The sequence below is a fragment of the Anneissia japonica genome, unplaced genomic scaffold, assembly GCF_011630105.1.
Source record: "Anneissia japonica isolate Jap-2015-1 unplaced genomic scaffold, ASM1163010v1 scaffold2617_len527014_cov191, whole genome shotgun sequence".
Classification (NCBI taxonomy): domain Eukaryota; kingdom Metazoa; phylum Echinodermata; class Crinoidea; order Comatulida; family Comatulidae; genus Anneissia; species Anneissia japonica.
Window position 1 is genome coordinate 121,734 of NW_022714155.1, and position 25,864 is coordinate 147,597.

General features: G+C 33.2%; 1 protein-coding gene across 2 annotated transcripts in view; it reads right to left on the minus strand.

The window, feature by feature from the left end:
* The window catches only part of LOC117108884 (T-box transcription factor TBX1-B-like), a 47,884-nt gene extending 26,114 nt beyond the window's left edge, over nucleotides 1-21,770 (minus strand). The window contains exons 1-2 of one of the 2 annotated variants that reach the window (XM_033251054.1): nucleotides 21,659-21,770; nucleotides 10,046-10,337 (exon numbers count right to left, since the gene is read on the minus strand). In XM_033251054.1, the coding sequence (XP_033106945.1) occupies nucleotides 10,046-10,337; nucleotides 21,659-21,674 (308 nt within the window). In that variant the 5' untranslated portion in view covers nucleotides 21,675-21,770. Of the gene's footprint in view, nucleotides 1-10,045; nucleotides 10,338-17,719; nucleotides 18,761-21,658 lie in introns of those variants that run through there. The other variant, XM_033251053.1, reaches the window with a different exon arrangement.
* Nucleotides 21,771-25,864: the final 4,094 nt, after the last annotated feature.

A 25,864-nucleotide genomic window follows, 5' to 3' on the forward strand; every position in this document is an offset into this window, starting at 1 on the left:
TTGTGGCATTATTAGTAGGCACCGCCCCAATTTTGGTTGATTGACAACTGGTCCGATTGCGTGCGAAGTACTTTGCGATGATGGGTGTTTAATGTTTGAAACCTCGAGTTTCGCTCGAGGCACATTTCAGTAATCGTTGTCACAGACTTTGAGTAAAGATATCCACGCACATGTTACGTTATGTCCAGGTAGTTGGCTCGAGCTCCGTGGTTGGAACAGGGAGATGCAAAATTTGTTTGGAGCGAGTTTCATACCCCCTCAGTTGGAAATGGAAAAAATCCACACCTCTTTAAAATATCTCAAAAATCCTTGTATGTGCATACATAGAATATAACCACAGATCCTATTTAGGCATATACCTCAATGGTGCAAATGAGTCGGTTTTATAAAGTTTTATTTAAAAACTTTAAAAATATAGATCCTCTAAAGGCACACGCCTCGTTTTTGAGCTTGAAATATTTTAATCGAAGTAACGTCTTACACGGTCTGACACGTTGTGATACTTACCATAAGAGGCGCTAAGACACTCACGACAATTCTACAATATCGTACGGTACGCTTCCATAATGACCATCCGTGTCGTGTCGTATATAAACATCTTCCCCAACTCGCGCACTAGACGATTTTAGACTGAGCGTGTCGTAGCGCATTTGTCGTAAGCAAAATCGCAACGTGTGTGACCGACTTTACTTGTAGAATATTGTTTTACTCTTTCAAAAACAAACTTTGATGAGCTAATAACAGAAAGAAATGTTATATGCCTCCGAGTTCTGCGAGATCATTTTAATAGCCGAAAAACATGCCAACACTTTACTCCATTTCTCTTTCACATTTTAAAGTAAATAATCGATTTATAAAAGTCCAACATACAACTTGCACTGCGATTTACAATAGACATATTAATATAGCAAAAGAAGTAATCCAACGAAAATATGACAAGATAATAAAAATTATTAATACTTTTGAATATTAATTTTATAGCATTATTTCGTTATCATTTTTAAAAAGTATAGTTGTCTGCTAGGACTGATTTTGATTAATAGTCAGATCATCATTTTCTCTGTCATTTCTCTTTATCAAAGTGTCAATAATAATCCCGGCTCATTGAATAAATATAGGCATTCTACAAGCATGCCTCCGAACACACTTCTCTAATCCCTTCTTATGTATATTAATTCTTTTGTGAAGTCACGAAACCACTCATCTAAAAAGAACATGGATGAAAGTATTAAAAATTGATTTGAACAGAAAATAAAAATCACCCAAGCTGACGGAGAACTAATGAAAGACATATATCACAACGCTCAGCGGACGACTCAAAATTGTAAATAAGAGCATTGCGTGAACCGGGCCTAGCGAGGCGCGACTTTTGACGCACGAGCTGATTGCTTTACAAGTCCCTGGCCGCTCCATCCGCTAAGTCAGTCGCTGAAGACTATTGGCTTGGAGGTTGTGAAGCGTTTTATGGGACCTTTCTGTTCGTAATATTTTTAAGCATTTTAGAAAAACCTCGATAATGATATTATTGATTGTGTGAACTCCGATGAAACACGTTAGACTCAAAGACTGCCCTGTCGGGCTTTGGTTTCACAGCACACATGTTTTTCCCATTGTAACTTCCATCAAATGATAGTTTTCCGCCCCATTTTCATTAACGTTTTCACAAGCACTATACATAGGCCTATTACCTGGATGCAAGTACAAAGTGTACTTTATCTCTGTAGTACACTGAACTCTGGGTTAGTTTTATAGCTTTTTACTATCATTTAGTTATTTATTTTTCCGAATAAATGTTCCAAATGTGAATAAAATATATAGGCTAAGTATTCTTATTATAATTATTATCATCATCATTTTTATCGTCAGTATATAGTTATAATCGTCATCATCTATAGGCCTAATATCAGTTTTAGGTTTAGTTTTCATCCTTTATTTGGCATTATGTTGAAAACGCATAAACCAGACTGTAACATAATCATACTAATCGAGAGAATACTCTCTTGCTGGAGAATCAAGAACGAGGTTACTTCCAATCCATCGAATAGAAAACTAGGTGAACAACTTTTGTTGCTTTCGATGACTTTAGAAAGGTATAATATGTCAACGGTCGACCATGAACACCGCAAAGCGACCAGGCGCGCGCCAAGAATCGTTTGAATCGTTTCAAAAAAAGGGATGATTATGAACATTATTATTTTCATTATTACGTTAATGTTATTATTATTGTCATTCGAAGTATTTTGTAATAATAACTATTGATATAAATATTATTATTATTATTATTATTATTATTATTATTATTATTATTATTATTATATGTCATATATATATTATTCGAAGTATTTTGTAATAATAACTATTGATATAAATATTATTATTATTATTATTATTATTATTATTATTATTATTATTATATTTCTTATTATTATTATTATCATAGCTGGACACTGCGAATAAAACTAATCAAGAAAAAAAATCAAATTAAGAAATACTGTAGACCTAATGTTCGTACGAACAATCCTTCCTAATAACTACTAATGGATGCTAATTTAGAAATAATAGAGACATATGATCGTTCAATTTGCGTTTGTTGTTGATGTCATTGACCTTGATTCACGAAATTTTACCAATGTATTATTCTTGTCGATTTAATGTGAGAGGTTGGATGGGATTGCGTAGGACTAACTTGACAGTGATCGCCATGATAAATGTACATCGCACCGGATGCACTTGACATGACTGGATAAAGCTGTACGGCAAATTACCGGCCAATCAGCTTTGAGATGTAACACAGGGAACAGCTCAGGTGTAACTGACCTGACGAGCACCAACTCACCAGTCACCGCGTGGCCTAAGAAATTATATCAATCACAAAGCGCAGTGTTTTCAATGAGTGGGCTACAAAAAGAAAACTAATATAAAAAAAAATAATATAGAAAAGTCTATAAAAGGGTACCCAAATTAAAAACGTATGGTACATTATACCAAAGTTTTACTTACTAGTACTTACTTAGGAACACTGAGTAAGCAATGTGACACCACGGTTTTCTGTATTTCATCTTTGGTATTTTAGTTTCTTAATTATCTTCTTAATTCACAATCAACAATATGTTAATTAATGTTATTTTTACTGTAAAGTGAATGCTCCAAAAGAGCATTTAATGAATACTGAGCCATAAGCCTATAACAAATGGAAATATTATTACTTTGGTTAATATTGAATAAATGTGCAACGGAGAGCACACACGCGAGGCTAAGTCACTGTTGCTTCCGAGTAGGCCTATTAGTTTGTTTTTGTAGGGCTTCCAAATTATTATTAATAATGGATAAGGTTCCTAACTGGTCGTAAATCTTCCCTCTTCAATAAAAAAAAAAGTAATCAGCTTCAAAATAATAGACATTATAAGCTATAATATACGTTGGTATCGGTTATCTCGTTTCCGTTCAGTAATTGGCGAGCTATTTGCAGTTCAAAACGCATGCATTACGATGAAAACGCATAAACCAGGGACTGTAACATAATCATACCAATCGAGAGGATACTCTCTTGCTGGAGAATTAAACGAGGTTACTTTCAATCCATCGAATTCAAAACTAGGTAAACTATGTTGTTTTCGTTGACTTTAGAAAGGTGCGTATGCCGACGGTCGACCGTCGTAATCCATGGACATCGCAACGCGAAGAGGCGTGCGCCACGAATCGACAACGATCCGATCAAACTGGCCGGCAGTTCAGAAGACGATGACGCGTCGCGTCGTCCGAGCGCTTTCACGAAGCAGATATGGATCGTCGGTCAGTGGTCGGCCGGCTTTAAGAAGACGATTGTTTCCCACATTGTTAAAACATCATCCCGCTTAGACGTATTTACCATTTTCTGTGTTGATTAATGAAGTTCTGTACTAAACAACCTACGCTGCATATACGTCTTTGGATTCGTTGATTTACATTACGGTACATTATAGAACAACAAATTCGTATCAATGTTAATTTAGTACGTAGCAGGTGTCTTCGTCTCTGGAATACGAGCTTTAAGTTTATTATTAAGAAATTACGATTTTCATAATTACACAATGTTAACTATTCGTTAGAACGTACAATTTTAAATTACATGCATTGTTCATATTGACAATTTAATACTCAAATACACATTAAAATATAAAAAGTGAAGAGTTATGAAATACCGATAAATCATAACGCCAAGAAATATGTTTTATTTTCATAGACTAACATTCGTTCAAATAGGCCTACTTGCAGGTATATTACTGTAAAAATTGTATTGACATAATTACAGGCTTGGGGTTTATTAGTATTGCAGAATAAGCCAATATGAAAAGCAATAAATAGCGTAGGTCAAATGATTCGACCTACAATATTCACACATCAATAATAGTAATATATTAGTCGATTACACAAAATGTAGTTTTTTATTCGTTTATGTTCTTGGCTGAAGGAGCCAAAAGGAGGTCATTTGAACTTTAACCCCGACCGTTGCGAGTTCATGATGCAGCGATCACCCATCGCTTATTATTATATTCACAGGAATGAATTCTCATCGGCTTTGATGATTAATGTTTTACGATGTAATAACAAGGAATTCTTATGGATGCCAAAATAAATGCTTTTTAAAAATACTTGGTTCGTAAAGTGTTGCATTTAAATGGGAGTGTAGTAGATCACATTTACCTTCATTGGATGTGAATTACATATATCCATGAGTTTCTCATTAGGTTTCTATAGTTTATGTTGGATTAAACTAGCAAAAATTAGAAATTCACTTGACAAAAATGTACGTTTGTCTACAAATGTAATATCCCTCCATGAAGTGCGAAAATTATTAGGCTTAGTAAAGTAAGGCAAAATATATAGCATCTTGATTATTAATATCTTGCAGGCCTAGGCCTCTTCAGAAAGAAACGAATGGTAGGTAAATATATTAGTGCCACCTTGTATTCGGAGTTGTTTTCTATGCATTGTTTAATTTAGAGTTAAATAATGATTAATAATAAATAATATCGTCTTCAATACTTGAAAATAATGTGTGAAATATCTTTTGACAATACGTTGTAACTTAATTAGTTCAGGCGTAATCGTGTGTTTATAGCATCTGACAGGGTGTTGTCAGATACATACAATGAAATTAAATCGGTCGTGCAACATACACCTATTTATGATTGCTCAGCACATGTACAGGTGTACATTAGGAATATTGATATTCGTACTGTGTCTGATAAGGGCAAGATTATAAAATAATAAAACATTTTTTGAACAGGGAAACTCACTACTTCAAACCAAATTGCTCAACAGTAGTTTGTGCACCGTTGTCGACCTATATACCGTAACTATTAGGCCTATATAGTGTCTCGAAACAGTGTTATCGTTATGTTTAGCTTATAATTTTCTATACGAGTACAGATAATATTTCGCATGGATATTGTCATTTACAGCTCCATGGTCACATTGAATAAAACTGTTACAGGTTTTTGAAGCTTCTTTTTAGAAAACGGGGAATTAAACATAAATAACAAATTATAGTTTGTGTATTATATAATATTGGTTTAAATCCATGCAAGGCGTTGTAATTCGTTATACGGTACGGTATCCCCTACAGCAAGCATCAATGGTTCATTTTTCTATGGCTCAAAGTTGCCTGAATTGTTTTTTCGCGTTTGTCACAAGATATATACCGTATTGAAGTGATAACTAGCTATTGACATTCATGAAAATCTCACGTTCTCCTAATTCAACTAACAATTTACCTGGATTTTCATGGGAAGTCCTCAATATACAAGTAGATTAGCGCGTCCCCTGCGCGTTTCATCATTTGACCAATAGCTGATTAGAATCAACAGCCGTTTGATCAAAGGCAAATATGCCGCGCATTAGGCTGGTTGAAGAACCTAACTATAATTATTATAAATATACTTCGGTATTACGCATGTAATAATATATAATTAATGGGCCTAATTATAACTAGTCCGATTTTAATTTAGTACTAAACTAGAAAAAATTAACAGAATTATTTATTAATTTATTGATGTATATTTTATATATATATATATATATATATATATATATATATATATATATAGTCATGTCATATGGTTCTATAACAATGGTTATTTTTAATGAGTACGGTAAATTGAAAGGATATATAAAAGTGAAATTGCGATTACAGATCCAAAATTCATAAAACAAAAATCATAATTAGTTTTATTCATTCTTCATTAACACCATAATGTTATTATAAGTCTTTCGTATAAGGTTTTTATTCATGTTGATAAATCATAATTGTATTAAAAGTTTCAATTATATAAATAATATAACGTTTACACAACATTTTTGATAATATTTAATACTAAACTACCGGTATATAGTGATTAATTTGTGACTTTCTAATGTGTTTAGTGATATATATTGTGGTCATTTCGAGTGAACCGTGATCAAGAGAAAATCAACTAAGAACAGTGAGTTAATATGAGCAACCAATGAAGTGATCAAACTTTACACAAGAGAATTATTAAATCCACCATGCAGAACCGTGGTGAGTTTCATCGGCGCCATGCCTACGTGTAGGCCTAATGAAACGCAGTCCTAGCCTAACAAAACGTGGGTTTTTAGCTTAGAATATCCGTGGTTTGAGTAACATCAGTTGCAGTATTGACTTCCTTTAAAGAATCATTCAAACACATTCTATATCGTTTATTTGCCTGTGATTGATTGACTGACTGAATGAATGGTCATATGCCTATATCATTTAGTGTAAAATTCGTTCGTTTCACTCTGTACTTTACGAAAATATAACCGAAACGCCAAAACGTAGGATTGAATCAATAGAAGTATGAGGGCGTTCGTTGATACGAATAAGTTGATAGTATCCCTAATTGATTTCAAACGCCAGGTAACATTTGAGAAAAGTTTAAATATCAGAAAATTTTAAATAGCCTATAAAGAAGGTAAACACGACAAAGAATCAAATTTAAATTGATATGTGTTTGGAGAGCAGAGAAACGTTTATAGACGCATAATAAATTAGACAGTGCCGCATTCTTAGACCCCAATTCAAGATGCTGCTGTATTTTGGGTCGCGATATAACGATATATGATTACCGCTTTCGGTTTATAGTTTGTAAGGGGGAAACACGTTTTAAAGGCTCATCATAACGAAGTACAGTACCCTCCGGTTCAGTCCCATTTTGAGAGTAAATCAGAAAATTAAAGATTATGCCTCTACTAGTTTTGCGATAAGTTTATGTCGACATTGTTAACGGTAGTTATGTACTGTCCTAAAGTTGCGGCACAATTTACCACACATACCACATTGTAAAGACATGACGATTAGGCATACATACATTGTGGGTTTCCATATATCTACAGAAATGTTTGTGCCTATACGGACACGATTTCCGGAACGATTTTTTGTTCGTAATTGCCATTGTCATTATACCGACAAAAACCAATTCACCTGAAACTGTGGTGTACAATCCTAAAATATTTCATACCTACCCCAGTGTAAATTAAATCAACACAATGTTTAGAACAGTTTGGTTACACCTGGACGCATTGTTCTATCTTTAATGTCACTGTAAACAACTAAAGTTGACAAAGGTGGTAGGCCTGCACTTTCCGGAGGATAAACATAATACCGGTACTCATATGTAAGTGCAATTATTGAGAATTTTAAGAATTATCAAAATTAATTAATTTATATTAAAATGCTAAGTGTTACTATTATTTCCCTACTTTTGCTTCTAATGTTGCTACTATGAAGGATACAGTACACTGTAACAACTAACTAGGCCTGCTGCTGCTACCACTGTATAAGGCCTTCTGTATACAGCAGTCTACAGTCCTGTTTTGTAGCATCAGACACTTTATAGACCTACTAGTATCCGATTGATTGTCATATATACGATTCTTGATACAGGCCTAGGCGTATGGTAATAAATAGCAAAAGGCCTACCATTGGTTTGCTATTAATTAATTTCATTCAAAAAAAGTGCGTTTACGTCGCGGCCTTATTTTCACCGTTATACACGAAAATCGTATTGTCGAGATCTAAATCGACTTGGCTCCACATAGTATTAACTTGTGAATAGACTTGATAAGAACAAGAATTCAAATATATAGGACGCAAGGAATCGTAACATCGAGCCTTATTCTTAGTACCTCCTATACTACTCATTGTACATTTCGACAGTACCGTAAATTATAGAAATCACGTCTCCCGAATAACCACTTGTGGTCTTTAAATAGCCTGAAAATCGCAATAATGCACTTTCTATGATTTTAACCCGGGGCTTAATTAGGACCTGTAAACCGCTTAACTCATTTGTATAACCTAACTTGGTAGTTTGTGGTAGTCACTGTCACTGTTACAACTGCCACTTACATCCGATATTCAACAGCTTGTACCCTGGCTATCAGCCCGTTATTTACCTTCATTTGCATTATGTTTGTTTTTTAAAGCTACGGTACACGGTTAGCCTGTGGACTTACTGCCTCAAAAAAATTTTGTGGGCCTATACACGGAAACTGCTCGTAAAAAAACGAAGCAGTACATTTTACTTTAACCAATAATACCCAGTCGTCACACGTTTGCTCCACTGATAATCTTAACTTTTACTGCTCAGGGATAATCTTTAAGATTAGTTTCAAAAAGTAGACTATCATGACGTCATAGCCTCATAAACCTGAGAATATGTGGGTCATCAGTTTCAGATGATATGAAGATTGCAACTGGACTGTTATCCATGAACGAATATACTGAAAAAAGACTGGAATCCGAGAGAACATCTTTGTCTCGGCTCTGTATCGAACATCTATATAGTGTGCCAGAACCCGCTGATGGCGATATATAATATCATTTATGGTTATGTTAATTAATCTTGACTGTGAACCATCAGTCGATATTCTAAGTACACGCATTAGGAATTTAGGGTCGTCATACGAGGCAAGGATACCGTAGATATACAGTAACAGACGCTTCTCGATAAAAGTTACATCGTAACTAATGCCGTAGCCAGGATTTTCAAACAGTGCGGGACAATATCAGGGTGGACCCACTTTACTCGTAAATTCAAACAATGTGGACCCATTTTACGCAAAAATATGAAAAAAATCTGGACCCTTTTTCTTAAATTTTACTCATTTGAAGCTAAATATGAGAAATCTGGACCCATTTTTCAGAAAGTGGACCCATTATATGCTTAAAATTACATAATTTGGACCCATTTTGAAAAATGTGGACCCCTTCTTTGTGGACCCATTAGAAAAGTTGTGTGGGACTGTCACAACTGTCCCAATAGCTGGCTACGGCATTGATCGTAACCTGATGTACAGATGTACATTACAAATATCTTAGGCTTAATAGCATGTACTTATTTTAAGCATTATACCTCTGTTTGCCTAAACATATTTTACTATTCTACTAATAACCTAATTGTTTAAATTCTTTCAAAAGGATTAAATAAAATAGCCTATTAAAACCTTACGCAACCAAAATAACAATTATGAAAAGTTCCAACTATAATGTGATATAGTAAATGAAATGAGCACTAAATGAATAGGCCTACCGCAAAAAAATTGCACTAACATAGAGTGCATTTAACTTTAATACATTAGGTCTAATTATACGTTACAAATAGAAAGAATAGGAATATCGTCACAATTATTACTAAAAGAAATCGTAAGGTTAACACTTTCAATTGTCGCCATCTTCAATAAGAGAAGGCGACGCGTTCCAATGAAAGGCGTTACATAATTTCATTACATTTTCACAATAACACCTGTCCACTTTGTCGTCCAAAAATGTAAAATGTAGGCCTATTATAGTTCTGTATATTGCAAATTAATTAAAATCTATTAATTATATGCTATGAGGTTGTGAATGTATTATATAGGCCCATAGTATTTTTTTTTTAATAAAAAAATTGCCGGGCCCAAAGAACGGTAAACGAATGTAACAGAAGAATTTGTATAGAACCATTTCCGAATTATAATTGTAAACAGTAAATATATTCTAAAAAAATTAACAAATCGAATTTACCTTCCAGCTTTTGTGACAATCATTTCCGTTCCTAGTGAATGAAACTCGTCCCACAAAGCCTTCATCTCAAGCTTTGCCTCTACATTGCAAACTTTAACACTCATCGGCTTCTCGTCTAGTTTCCTTTTTCTAGCGCTAGGAGAGGCCATGCTGGTTTCGCCGTCATCGTCGCAATCGCTCCGTGTTTTGATCGAATTCGGCGAATCCACTCCGTCATTCTCATCGTGTACTAGCCGTGGGCTAGATTCACTGGTGTTGCAGCCTTCATCCATACTGCGTGCTTTTTGTGTATCTATAAAATAATTATTCATATTTTAGATATTAAATATATTTTTAGAAATAATACACATACGGTACTACGTCCCATGTGAATGTGATAAGTAACACAACGCTGACAATACAAGTTTTATACTAAACATGAATCCCTCCCTTCCAAAGAAATTCTGATAGTTTTTTAATTAGTTAAGATATGATTTATTAACCAATGATTTATCCCTGATTGATACTAGTTAATCTGGCAGTTGGGCTAAAAAGATTATAACCCAATATTCAGTGAAGCTTTTTCTACTCGATTCAAATGGATATTTCATTACAGAAAATTATATTGTTTGGTAATGGACAAAAATAATTCCTTCTTGATTTTTCTGAGCTGCATAAAATTGATCTCCACATTTTCTTCAAGATGTCATTATAAAAACAATTGAATTCTCTGAAGTTCATTCATTTTTTGCGAATGTCAGTACAATGGAAATGTATACAAACCGAAGCAAGGCCTGATTATTTTTAATGTTTACAAGGATTTGATTGAGTTCCAGTGTCCCAACTCCATGGTTGTGGTTCCAATCGCTAACGCATGTGTCTCATATACTTAATAATGTTTACTTCCATATTGAGAATAGGCCTACTAATACTTACCGTACGGTATTAACCGTATTGAACAATAAACTGTGATGGTCACCCATATATTTATATATTTTGGTATATATTTATTTGGTATAACATCGTTTCCTGTGATTACATAAATCGTATAATGATTTAATAAAAATGTGTGAGATAAGGAAAACAGACTCATATTATTATAATATGCCTTCATTGGTAATCAGGGACTGATTGTTTAAATAAAGACGTTAAAAGTTACATTGAGTGTTTGTTATGACTGCATTAATTATTATACTTCTGATTCTATTTATATATTAGACGTGTGTCCATCATTAATTCGTTTTAGATTTTGGAATATCTATGATCTACGCTAATTAAAATAGTTAATTAAACGTTACGCCTCTAAAATGTAAAATATGCCCAATCAAAATAACACGCTCATTACTTTTAGATGAATCTTTATAGGACCAAACATAATATTGTGATAATCAAGCATGTATGCCTACTAATTAGTAATAGGCATATAATAACCCATTCGATATTATCTGTGAATCTTAGTGATGACTTTTATCACGATGTAAATTGTTAGCGAGTGGAAACTGATTAAAGCCTCATTTAGACCGAATATTCCGGTCGGAAGACCTCCGAATAGGGACGCCGGCGTTCATCGCATCGGAAACGCGGTCGTAATTTTGGTTCGGACCCGATGTAAATGCAGTTTAACGAGTGGAAACTGATTATATTACGAGTGGAAACTGTGCACATTGTCAATATTGCTTCTTTAAGCATGGTACCGGATCGTTAATATTTAGTTATTTACGCTAAATTAAATCTCAATTGGTTTCTGTTAAGAAATTGGATTATTTGAGTCATTTGACAAACTAAGCAGCAGGGATTAGAGGAGGATCTGTGAGTAAAGGCTTTTCGACCGGATCAACAAGATCACACCATATCTAATCACACAATCCAGACACATTACGAATCGTTGAGCACAAATTCGATTTAGAGCAGTCTCTGTTGTATAGAATAACATAAGTAGATGATATTCAGACGAGATTTTTTATATAAAAAACGCTCGCTTTAAAAAAAAACATTTCCCACCGTTTAGGTTGAGAAACGATTTATTTAGTGTGTATGCCTGGAAATAAAGAGATGCAATGTTGCGTCGGGCGTGAATCACTTTGAAGATTAAATCATTAATATATATTAAATATTGATAATTATTATTATCCCTCAACGGGCTGACAAATCGGACTATATTTCCTGATGTCACCATAGGAGAGTAAAAGGCAGTTTTAAATAATGTATCATCCGCCTTTAACAGCACACCGACTAAATAGCGCCAGCAGTGAATAACACTATTTATACCACCAGCAGTGGATAGTACCATTATACCACTCAATATCACAATCATAGCACCAACAGGCAATATCGCCATAACACACAATCACCCTCGCTATGGCACTCACACTTGCTATTAGCAACGCTCAATAGTATTGAGTCACCAATGATATCGATACCAACCCCTCCCCGATAGATAGCACCGACGACACACAAAACAATCGGTAGCACCATGGTACTAATAATCGATAGCAAAAATACTGGATACCGTTACACCCGCTCTCGATGCCTCCCAAACTCGTTAGTGCCAGCACTAGATATCACATTACCCTTTCAACTATGATGACGATCAATCGTAATGCTTATCCCATATCAGACAGCTGAAACAAAACATTAAGATGAGGTAGTGTTGATTCCAATACCACAACATAGCTTCCAAGTAGACCGAGTTTCCGTAAGCTATAATTATTTTATGGCAATATTGTTCCCACTACAAATACCGAAATAAACTATGAAATACTATTTGGTACTTTAATTATTTACTTTGTATACTTTTCTCTGCCAATTATGAGAGACATATCAAATCGTTCTATCTTTACATGATAAGACCAATAAATCGACCAAAACCAATAGTATATTTTTAGAAAAAAAATCTGTAAATTAGCGATATCGGAATCGTTTTTGGTTGTAATTTTCTTTGGACGTTGGTAACTTACTTGATTCTAAGAAATTCATTATTCTGATGAGTTTTTAAAAGGTTTTTGAAAGTGTTCCGCTGGCGGTTTCGTATTATTATTCAAGGTGTTATAACAGACGTATTTTTATAAAAGAGGAGTGTTGGTTATGTATCAAATAAAATTGCAATAAATGAAATTACAACTTTCAATAAATTTCCTCTCTAGATTGCAGAAAAAATACATTTTAAATTTATGATTGAACTATTTTTACTTAAAATATATCTATAGACAATTGGATTGATAGGCATAGGCTAGCTTATTGCACCTTAGATTAATTGTATTACTGCATTTCTGATACACAAATGCTTAGCCTAAAGTAAAAAAGAAGGATGTTTTAGAAATATACTTCGATACTTGACAGTAAGAATAATAATCATTCAACATAAAAATACAAAAATATTATTAAGAAATTAATCAATCCATTAATCAATCAGTTTATCAATCTATTAACAAATCATTCACTCAATTATTCAATCGTTAAACTGTTTATGAAACTATTATAACCGTTGTAATTCATCATCAAAATTTTAGTTAGTAAATAAGCCTATAGAAATTAGTTTTAAATTGCAATACCTCATCATTAATTTAGTTTAGTATTTATTAATTATGTAATCAGAATTAATTATTAAATGAATCAAAGATTTATGTTGCACTGAATGCTTTATATATATATATCATATTATATATATATATATATATATATATATATATATAGAATGAGTATAACAGATCTGAATGCGGTTATTAAAATTGTAGACCTACAATTTTAGTTAATATCAAATTATTATTATCGTTTTTTATTATTATTACAAGGATTAACTTCTAGATCATTTACAGTATTTATTTATTTATTTTATTTCACTCCTTCTAGGCTATACAATAATACATAGGAAAGGCGACAAAGAAAACAATCAACTCGTCCTTCTACTGGGTTTGCCAACTCTATCAATAGAGACAATACAAGTGACTCAGAATAGTAAGGGTTAATAAATAATAAATAAATATTTTTGTTTAAGAAATATGTTTATATAGGGACTGATATAAGTGATATTTTTAGGCCTTATTATAAATAGTACCGGTATTAGAGCATGAATTAAAACATTATTAGGCTTTTATTGAAAATTCAGTCTCGACTCAATACGTTGCTGACAGGTCTTGGAAAAATAAATTGATTAGAGTAATGGTCTATACCCTTTTAGCCACATAGAGTGTGAATAACCTAAAGCCCGAACTACCGGCAACTTAAATTGGCTTATTATATCGTCAAACATATCTTCTAATACACATCAGATTGAAAATAATATGTGTGTTCAAAAATATGTATATATCGGCTAGTAGGTGTACTTAATAATTTATATATAATATTGGCTAATACTGTTATTCAAAATTCTCAATTAAAACGTGTCATCAATTTTGAGGAAACTCCATGAAAGTGCTCAATTGGGAATATCGTTACTAAAACAAACTTAATATGATTTACACATTGGGAAATGCAATGCGATATGATGGGAGTTGTGGCTAGAGTCCGTAACACTTAACAAGCCAACAACATTATATTGACCATATGACGCGATATTAATCGTTCCATTTACAAGGAACTGGCGCATGTCAATATTTTAAGCATTTTTGAACGAGTAATGATTGTGTTTAATGAGGGATTGTTAATTACCTAATCATTAGTTATCATTATTGGTTGTTTAGTATAGACACATTTTTATAATGCATACAATATAATTTTGTCTATGTCTATAACAACAAGTACAGTTATTTCCTTCACTACTAATTACACCCAGAATACGCTAGGCAGAATGTAACTCAGGTAGACTCCGCCCTCTTAAGTGCTATAACGTCAACAATTCTTTTTTTCAACACGATATTTCCATTTCCATTAAATTATTAATAGATTATATTCTAAAATCAGTACTAATCATGTAGTCGATTTTTTTTTAGTATAGACCTATTATACCGTACCGATTTAAAACTGAAGCTTATTCTTTGGTAAGCATTTTTAATACTATTAACACGATATTTTGGACATATATATAGGCCTATTTTATTTTGAAAGGCCTAATTACATTTTATCCGGTTATGTATTTTATTCTAAAAACATCCTGTTGAACATTCGCCGTAAAGGATAAATATCTATATGCTTATATTTTTCTCGAAGACTGTAGGCCCTTATGCTGCAGCTGGATGTTCATACGCAAGTCGAGTTCGCCAGCCCGACGTTTAGTTCCTGCATCGATGACTACTCATACTCCTCTGTCATTTAACTCCATCATCAAGCCAGCGGTAATCATAAAATGCAGCTGATTGCCAATATTGAAGCCTATCCTGGGATAGGCTAGGTACAATTTGAGAGATACATCATCAGGGAAAAACTCGTTTTTTTAGGTTTACTCGATTGCTTACTAATGGGTTATCTAGTAAGCAACAAGGGCACTGGGCAGCCTATGATACAGCTCCTACTGGTCCAAGCCTAGGGTATGTTTTCTACTTGGAACATTAAAATGTGAGACTATCGTTGAGTATTCAGACTTAAATTAGTACACGCACGTCTAAATTCGTGCGACACCTCAACGTCAACTTTGTCAAAATAAACACTATGTGGAATAACAACCGCCGTCAATGGATGGGTTTGGGGAAGAAAAAAAAACGATTACTTAAATTCGAGCAACGAACAAACTGACAGGCTGACCATTATAAGGTTTGAGAGGAAACAAAATGAACCTACGCACCAATATCTTCAAAATTACTCGGAGGTATCAGCACAAAATCGATAGTCTACACGCGGCCACAGCTAGCTTTATACTCACTTGAGTTTTTTAAATACTAACCTGCTACCGAATAAAACCCATTAACAAAACAGAAACACATCTGTTGTCGATAAGCACTAGATACACGTATCTGTAATTACCAAAATACACACATTTGTATGGGAATGACATTATTTTACCGTTGCACTGAACTAACAATGTAGCCTACCTTAACACTGTATAGAAGCATGTAATTTAATAATTATAATAATATTATTAATAATAATAGAAAATTGAAAACATATAGACAGTATTCAGGTATAATATAATGAAAATAATAATATTAATAATATAATTCGTGATTATGCATGGTCTTTTTTTTCTGACTAAATGCTTTATTTTGTCCTCTTTGAAATGGAATTGTGTAAGTATGACATATTAAAGGCCAGTATTGTATTGTATTGTATTGTATCGTATCGTATTGTATTAATACAATTATTTATTTTATTTATTCATTTAATATTTATTTAAATTGTATTACCCACATATCTAATTTAGAAGGAAACCCGACGGACAATTAGTAAAAATCATTGTTGTTTTTTTTTCGATACCAAATAGTAAGATCTTAAACAATTACTCGCTTAGAAGGCCCATTAGTATTAGTAGACAACACGTGGACACTTTTTCTTCTTCCAACAAAAACCATATCATCACTTAGGCCTAGGCCTCTATAATCTCAAACCATGTGTATTATTATTATACTCTAGTATACAATCAAATTAATTTTTATAGACTTCAGAAAACTTGTCGCTTACATAAATTTCTCATAAATTTGGCTATTTAAAAGTCCATCACTTTATTATATTATGTCTATTATTTCTGTTATTACCCTTGATGTTTGCTATATTTTACTGCAGTTTTTATTATACTTACACGACTCCAATAAATAGAAGACTTTTTTTATGAGGTTTCAAACAATTTAGTGACGTTTCCCTAGGGTGGTTACCATAATAAACATTAGAAGAAGTAGTAGATAGACGGCAATCATGATCGGAAGTGACAGTTTCACGTCTGAATAACAGTGGGTCTATACATCATTCAGACCTCCATACAGTAGTAAAGATGTATGGACTTTGTTTCAACGCTCGATTAAGACCGCCTCCGTATTCATAATCGGTATTGTACCTTACCCTAATCCGTTATGCATATAGGCCTATAGCATTTATACCCTAGGCCCAACTGATTCGAATTCATCATTAGGCGCTTAGAGAAGTTACCATGGCTTCGAAGACACCATAGCCTACTCGAATCAATTATTGATATGCCTATGAACTATTGTGTTAGACGTTCAAGTGATAATTGTACTTCTGTGTTGCTAACATTGATAAGCTAAGTTAGTCCCAAAGCTAGCACAAACAGTCTGGAAAGCATTTATGTAATGCGTACTTAGATGTTATATTTATCGTCGAGGACGTAACGTCGACTGGGCATATTTCATCGACCTTTCCTAGTGTCTTAAACAATCTAGTCAGTAATATGTAGCAGCTAGTTTGTTTTTACTGATAAAAAGTTTTTGGGGCTAAAAGTAAAAATATATTAATAACATCAATCAAGGTTTCATCTGTCATGCTAAATTATAAATTTATTTAAAAAAATATATACTTCGATTGATGTTCGTAGTCCTACATACATTTTAAATAGTTTACTTAAATTTCTGAAATCATTGAGGTACCAAGAAATGACCACCTATATATGTACGCCACTGATATATCACTGTATATACACAGGCCTAATTATGGTTCAGTGTGTATCACATGCCTATAGCAGGTGTAAGTTAAGAATAATAAATTAATAAATAAGTAAATATAAAAGTATATATATGCATACACAGAAGTATATCATATATATATACATATATATCACATACCGGTAGTCAATAAATTGATTCTTAGTAAACAAACCTGCTGAATCCATATCTTGAAAGTCTGATGTGTATCGTAAGGTCCAGTCGGGGGTGTTATCACATCGGCTGTTGTCGGACTCTGAATCTTTCCTGTCAGTTTTGTTCGAGCCCATGATTAGTGAATCGTCAGATTCTCGCTGATCGTCATCAGGGGATATTAATGATGCAATGCTGAAGGCGTTTGCCCGCGGAGACAGAGGGTTCTGATCCGTTTGACTAACAACATCCATGCCTCTCCGAGGCAGCCTAAGAAGGAGTGGAGACCGAATAAACGGTATTTACGCGGGGACAATAAGCTCTCACTTCTTGCATAAACAGAATAAATAATGTTTTTCTAAAATAACGGTACACTCCTTTTTAAATATAAATACGTAACCACGGGAACTGATGGTAATCAAATCAATTATCTTCTATTTAAAGTTGTTTAAAACTTCGTAGTATATGCTTATCTCACTGTAACTGTCAAAAACTCAAATGAATTTAGTATTGTTGGATAGATAACGCCGGTAAGGTGCGTGGAACTTTCGAAGATGTCCTCAAAGAAAAAAACATGAAGTTCCAATACAGAAGTCGCAACTGCTTTTCTGCATGGATGTGTTGGGTCTAATAAAAACAAACCACCATTCCCTCGAAACACACACAGGCTTCAAACTGTAGGAAGGGGGCTGGACATTTAGTGGCTCATTAATTCCACAATACTTCAAGCAATCATTGGCCGATTAAATTCCACGTCATTGTGTGGCGGTGACCTGTTCAATACAATTATCATGTCACTTTACTCGCTTTGCAATTGAACAGAAAATTCGACAAATGCATTAAAGTTTTTAATTCAACGAATATTGGCTGTCGATAAAGAGTGGTGAACAAGCTAACATTAGTAACAAATTAGAATGTATCATCTTCCGTCTAAAGCCGCCGAGTGGGCTGGCTTAAGCTTCACGGTACATCACGTTCGTGGATTTCCGCTCAAGCACATAAGTTTATCAGCATTTTGCTGAAGCTACCAAACCATACGGAACCAAATAAATCTACATACTGCCCCCAGCGGTAATAAAGTTAATTTTCTCCCACTTGGTGGCCAATTATACCACTCTGTAAACTGTACATGAAATTTTTACTGGTAGCAACAATAAGTGTATGCCAACACCAGCTCACATGAAATTCTCATTAAAATGCAAGATTGTGCGGTATCATGTAATTCCCGAAACACAATCGAAGTTGGTGACATCACATCCACATATAAATGTTCCGACTACCTTGGAACTGACACCATCTTCGCACGCAATCCCGCAATTCCAGCTACAGCTGAGACATTCTGTTAATTACAACCTGCACACTTTCTCTTACGTCATTGCTTCAACTTCTAAAAGGGTTAGTAGCTTTCGACGAAAATATATATCTCTCAACAAATAATTGTAAAAGTATGAAAGCATATTCGTATTGTTCTCCAAGATACTACAAGTTGTAAAATGCCTTTATAAATAAATTTTCTATTTAATTTATGTTTATTTATGTATATGCATTATCACGGATCGTGTTAAAAAGTTTTTAACATCCCTGTCGAATTAATAGAATATCCCTTATGCTAATATTGCATGTGAAGCTGCGACCCACCCTAGACATAATATTTAATTATATTGTTTCTTTACTGTGAAAAGATGTTCAGAACTATCAACACAAACCTAGTGTCTAACCTTAAGTCTAAAGAAACAGATATATAAGCAAACTTACCCCATATACGACTTAATTAATCAGTAATAAAAACCATTTCGCCTAACATTTTAATTTAGTTAGGAAGATAAACTCGATCGTCTCAGACAGAATGGGACAGGGTTGTTAGTAGCAGCAAAAAGTAAATGCAAGAACATCGTAGTTTTATACAAATGCTGGCGGTAAGAAGTTGTCATATGTTTTTTAACTGTTTATGTTCTTGATCCAACCTTATTAAATTGATTTTTGGAGTTGAAAATATTTGATTTCTTTTTTTATTAAAAAGAAGTAACTAAGTGTGCATAATCATTTTTAAATTTTGGAGAAAGTTTGATGGTCGGCGTATTTGTTAAGATCAAGATATACTGTGTCTTTTATGTTACATCTGATGCATAAATAAAATATGTTTTTGATTATAATTTTTGTCATGTCCTACATTTATCTTTTAAAAATATTAAAGTAGTATTTACATTATGATTTTGTTCGACGTGAATGTCCCATTCCTCCTAAATTAATCACACCCGCCAGACATTATACCGTACCCATTTCTTTGCAATACTATAATACTGTATACTAATATCTTACAACTGAATATAGGTTGCGTATTATTACTTGATTGGCCGTATTCTTAATATATCTATAAGATGTGTATAAGAGACAGCCACCACTTCTTCTACCGCAAATAATGAGTAGGACGTGGAAAGCAGTTGTCGTTGTTATAATGACAGTTTGTATTACCGGTATCTATGTTTTATGGTTCCTCTCAAGTTTATTGGTTTTGCGTAGGCCTACTTGTAACAACAGGTTGTGTATTTTCTATTCACACAATTTCTATAAAGTATAAATACCAATTATGCTAATATTCGTTAAGAGCTACGGTATGTTACTGTCTTGTAATGTTTGGTACTGTACTTAGTGTATAACCAAGGATACCTCTTGTCGGAATTGGTAGCGGAAGCTTAATATATTGTATGGATAATTTGAGAGTGTAGACCTTTTATTATTGTTATCATTATTGTTATTTTTATTAGGCCTACTGGTATTATTAATGTTATAATTATTATTATCAATATTATTATAAATTATTATAATTATTATTCATTCTATTATTATTATTATTATTATTATTTCATTGCTGGTGGTTTCTTTATTAGTATTTAACTAAATGGAGGTAGGTAAGTAGGTTCATTGTTTTTATTTCTACATTTCATAAATTCAATTATTTTTATAAAGTATAATGCTTTGGAAGGAGAAGTCTGATTCTCTATGTTGTTTTAATCTATCAATTGTTTGACACATTCAACTTATGTTTGGTAAAAATAATAGGAAGAAAACGCGAACAAAAGCATAACTCATTTCATACTATTAGTTTACTACTACTACAAAACAGTTACTAAATCAAATATCTATCAAGGATTTAAATACGGCTAATGTATAATCTTAAGATAGACCTATGTATCAAAATATAAAAATCCATGAAACAAAACTTTAATTGGTCAGTTAAAGGATCTCGTTTAATAAATAAACTTCCAATAAGACATATTTAATCAATTTTTTGCTGATCTCTACACCCTTTTATTATGAATACTGTATGATTAAATTAATATTACCAGCCATTTTTTTTAATGTAAATAATATAGAAACAGTGAAATATGCAAGCACTCTGCATCTGCTTTAATTGACGGGGACAATAATTTCCCATTCTGATTTTAAATTTGAAGTTAACTAAGAGATTTTTGTAAATGTACTAATTTGTGCAAGTTTTTAGCTTTACATAGACGATCTATTTTTAAGTATACAGCCTCATAAAGTATTGCAAAAAAAATAGAATACCACCCATCACCCGATGCTTTTATTTAAATCAAGTGTTTAAAATTGTATTTGCACGTTCTATAACAGTTTATAGGAGAGATATTTTGAACAGACCTAACATAGCATGCTATCGAATTTTACACAATTATGTTTAAAATCCCAGAGTATTGTTGGCTACCGGTTTGTTTAAACTTAAACAACTTGCTAGTTGTTCCTGTGTTCCTCTAGAAAAGCTTAGTCCAAAGCCCCATGGGTAAGCTTTTAACAAGTTTCGCTACATTTTGCACGCCCAAACAAAAGATTCGGATCAATTTATGTTTAGTTACATATAATAGTTTTAAATATCATAAACATTGTTTTAATCATTTGCAATTATGTCGAATAAATTGATATCTAAAATGGAATCTCTACTTACTGTTAACTTCCTTCATTGTAATCAAATAGGATTAAAAAAAAAACAGAACAGTGGCGTTTATAAAAATGTCTTGGAGGAACGAAGTGCCTTCTCTGTTTGACCTGTTATACCCACAACCAAAACATTGAACGCACGGACCTATAATATGCGACCCGGTTGGATTGTGGGATTGCTCCGCCATGGCCATTTTGAAATGTCTGATCAGCCGACATCAACCGCATTATGATTTTAAATGTCAAACTGTTTTTCAGTTTGAATTTACATCTTAAAGGTAGGTCACATTAATAATTATAAAAGGAAAATCATTATAATCTGTTATTCTTTTAATTCGTTTAATAGCTCTCTACTTAAACGAACGAAATATTAAGCATACGTACAATAATTTTTATTTAATTTCTTTTAATTCGGCTGCAAAAAAATTTATTTCAATAAAGATAGTGAATATATCCTATCAAAAATTAATTGTACTAGATTACTAAAATGTTAATTTTAGTTTGTTACAGAACAAATGCATAGGACTATAATAAAAATAATCATTCATGACAAAAGATAAGTTGCGTTAAAATGTATCATTATCAAGTTAACTTAACCGTATAGTGTGTGATATTGACATAGAAAATGGTTTTATAGATTATTTATCAGTACTGCAGTACGGCTTACAGTTGACTCTGGAAAGAACATTCGCAAAAAAATGTGTATCCCAAAAGGAAGCCTTGAAGTTATGCCATGTGGAACAATGAGGGGGTTGTATGCCCGAAATAGGCCTCTTCATTGTAGTATACTGTAAATCCAAATGCCATGAGGACTATTCTTAACTCCGGGTTATGCTAGCACTATTGTATCGGTTTATATAGGCTTATTCAGGGTGGTCACAGCGCTAAGCAAAGTCATTACCCACAGCGGTATATCATTTAGTACTATACCAGTGTTAGCGCCGCAGGGAATTTACCGTTCTACCGCCTCTAGATTATTGCACTTTTTGCGTTGAACATCAAATCACTACTGTTTCTCCTCGGGGCAAATAATTACGAATTTTAAACGGAATTCAAAAATCATGATGGATTATGCTATACTTTTTTTTTTTATCACAAAATAAAGTACACAGCAATGACAACCCAAATGCATATAAACATTATCAAATATCCATAGAATTAAATTCAGATTTAGATTTGGATTATTTTTTTATTCTTCATAAAAAGTATTTTAGGAAAATTGTTTTGCTTGGCAAGACACAGTGTTAAAACGTAAGACGTAAAAAACCGTTAAGACATTAAATTATTTAAAACCGACTATATAGCATGATAGCATTAATATAAAACCCCAAGACATAATTAAACATTTAATACCACCTGTACAGCACCAACTGGGAATGATCTTGAAACAAATGGAAATCTATATATTAAATTATTTGATAATAGTGTTAAGCCAAAGCCAGCTATTATAATAAATAGTATAATCAATAACACAACATTATACCTCCATGATTATATATGGAAAGAATATATAGTATAAATGGAGATAGGTTTATATAACTTAATAGTTCGATAGTGTTAAAATAGGCCTTTACTATGTGATTCGCTAAATATTAAATAGGCTTACATTAATAGCCCATTGCATTCATATTTCCAAACATTAATAAATAAGAAAGAAAATATAGATAATTAAATATGTTAATCCGTAGTTTATAATCCCTTAAAAAAACAGATTAGCAACGATAATATGCAGAAATAGACGCTTTTTGATACCGTATTCCTTTGTAGTACACAGGCATAGGCCACGTAAACGGATGTACACTTGGGAACACACCGGTAACCAGTCGTTTATTAAAACACGGTGTTAACCTCATAATACACTACGGTAAGCCTTGTCGGACTTGTTAACACAAAGCCAAATATCGAAAAAGTAGTAATTTTCATTGTATTATTTCACCAAGTTATAAGATTAAGACAAACATTCAAGACACACATTAAAGCAATAAAGGTACTAGATGAATTCCAACAAAAAGAAATAACCTATGACAGTAATACACAGAGCGCTTTAAGAATTTCTGTTAGAAAAGTGTGTTATATGAATCCCAGAAATAATAATAATTATTATTATTATTAGGCCCTAATATTTCTATTATTATTATCATCATTAGGCCTATATAATTTATATTATTTATGCCTATAGGTCCATTATATATGTTATAGACATAGTTATATGTCCAGACTCATACCATATAGGCCTAGGCCTACTTATTCATTCACCAATTAATTTAGGTCTAGTCTACGTATGTATCAAAACTTGAAACACAATTTGAAGATAACTATTGTGAAACCAAGTGGAGTATCTAGGGGTGCGGCAGGGGTGGCGCCCCCCCCCCCCACTGAAAATGCTCGAAGCAAAGAAATCACTCTCAAGTAGATAAACATCAGCTCATATCCCTTTATTTTGCGAGGTAGCGCCCCCTCACATAATCATCGAGCCCCCCCCCCCCAACTTCACCTTTGCGCCCCATATCAGGCCCCTAATTAAGAGTCCTAGATACGCCACTGGTAATCAACTGTATCGTAGGCCTTATGCGGTATAGTCTGTTGCAAGGAGAGTTCGCTCTACACACAATTTACGTCTAACTGTTGTTTTGTAAGAATAGGCCTACACAGCTTAGAAGTAGTACCGTATGAAGAAACAGACCAGAAAAGTTATATCATTGAAAATAAAACATCGCATGTAGCTCTGCTCTCTGTAAAACATGTGTTGACATTCTGACATACAATACATAATCCGAGTAAATAATACGTAATATTTTGATGATACGTTTTAGATGAGTATCTAGCGCTTGTATAGTTCCGAGCTAGTCGATTACTGATGACGATTTCACCAAGAAATTGCATTTTGATCGATGTCATTGGAATATGATAGACAGGCAGAGCGCGCCTTGATTGCATGATTACATAATTGTAACAGTTACTCCCGATAATATAGCTACAAATAGAGCATGAAAGATCGATTATTCACTATGTAAAATAGATAATCCTAAGCACAATTATAAGGCTCGCGTTTGTGTACCTGTTCTTTATTGAATGACGATTGTCTTAGATTTAACCACAATGTTCTGGTTTTAAACAGGGCCTGTATGACCGATTCCATATAGGCCTAATACTTTATGAAAAGTCGAGTTTATTTTGTACGATAAATAACGATTATATCCGATTGTTATTATATTGTACTAGGCCCGCATAATATCGAATTTATACTACATTATTAAAAATATAATGTAAATACCATAAGCTTGTCTAACAGTTTATTATATTTTCTTCCCAAGTATTGGCCTATAATATACATGTATTTCCGGAAAAGTTACTTAAGTTTTGTCTGTTGTTACTGTATAGTTAATCATTACAAAATACTGTCGTTAATGAAGAATATCTCCAAACCCCGAATTTGTAAGTTGATTTTAATGCTGATAAAATCTAGACTATTTCTAACAGATAATATTAGAAATCCCTAAGCCACATTATGACACTATTAGTTCGTACCGTCTATAGCTTATAACTTAGTTCTGTAGTTTATAACTTAGTTCTGTATACAGGTTCCCATAGTATAAATACTAAATAGATAATATATAAGTAAGAATCATATGGAAATTATATCAAAAACTCCATTAGGACGTTTTTCATTTTGTTAGCGCCCTATCTCTTTCGAGAGCAGACGACCACTTTGGGCGGCACAATAGTAATCGTCTGACATTAGTATTGCCATCGTTGAGTGCTGAAAGAAGCATAGCACATTATCATTATTACAACATTTACCGCAACACTTTGATACATTACCAAGTACTTAGCACTACATCTTTACAATCATCTATTTGGTATTAACCTAAAAAGTAAGTGGAGCATAGTACGATTAGCTGTGATATTTTGTTTATGAAAATACGTACTGTAGAAACGTTGTCGTGGTAAAATACTTGGCATAGGCTACTTTTTTCTTGGTTTACATGTCCCTGTATTACCTTGTATTGCGCTGACACCACATTTAATGACAAGAACTATATCATTTTTTACTTGTATTTTTGATTATTAATGCTGATCCGAAATTAATCATGACGTCAACCGGCGATACAGTCACTTATACTGAGTGCAAGGTCATATGCAGCCCCTTATTATCCTAATTAGCGATCCTTCTTAGAATGTGTCTGAGATTATCTATCTATAATTTGATAGT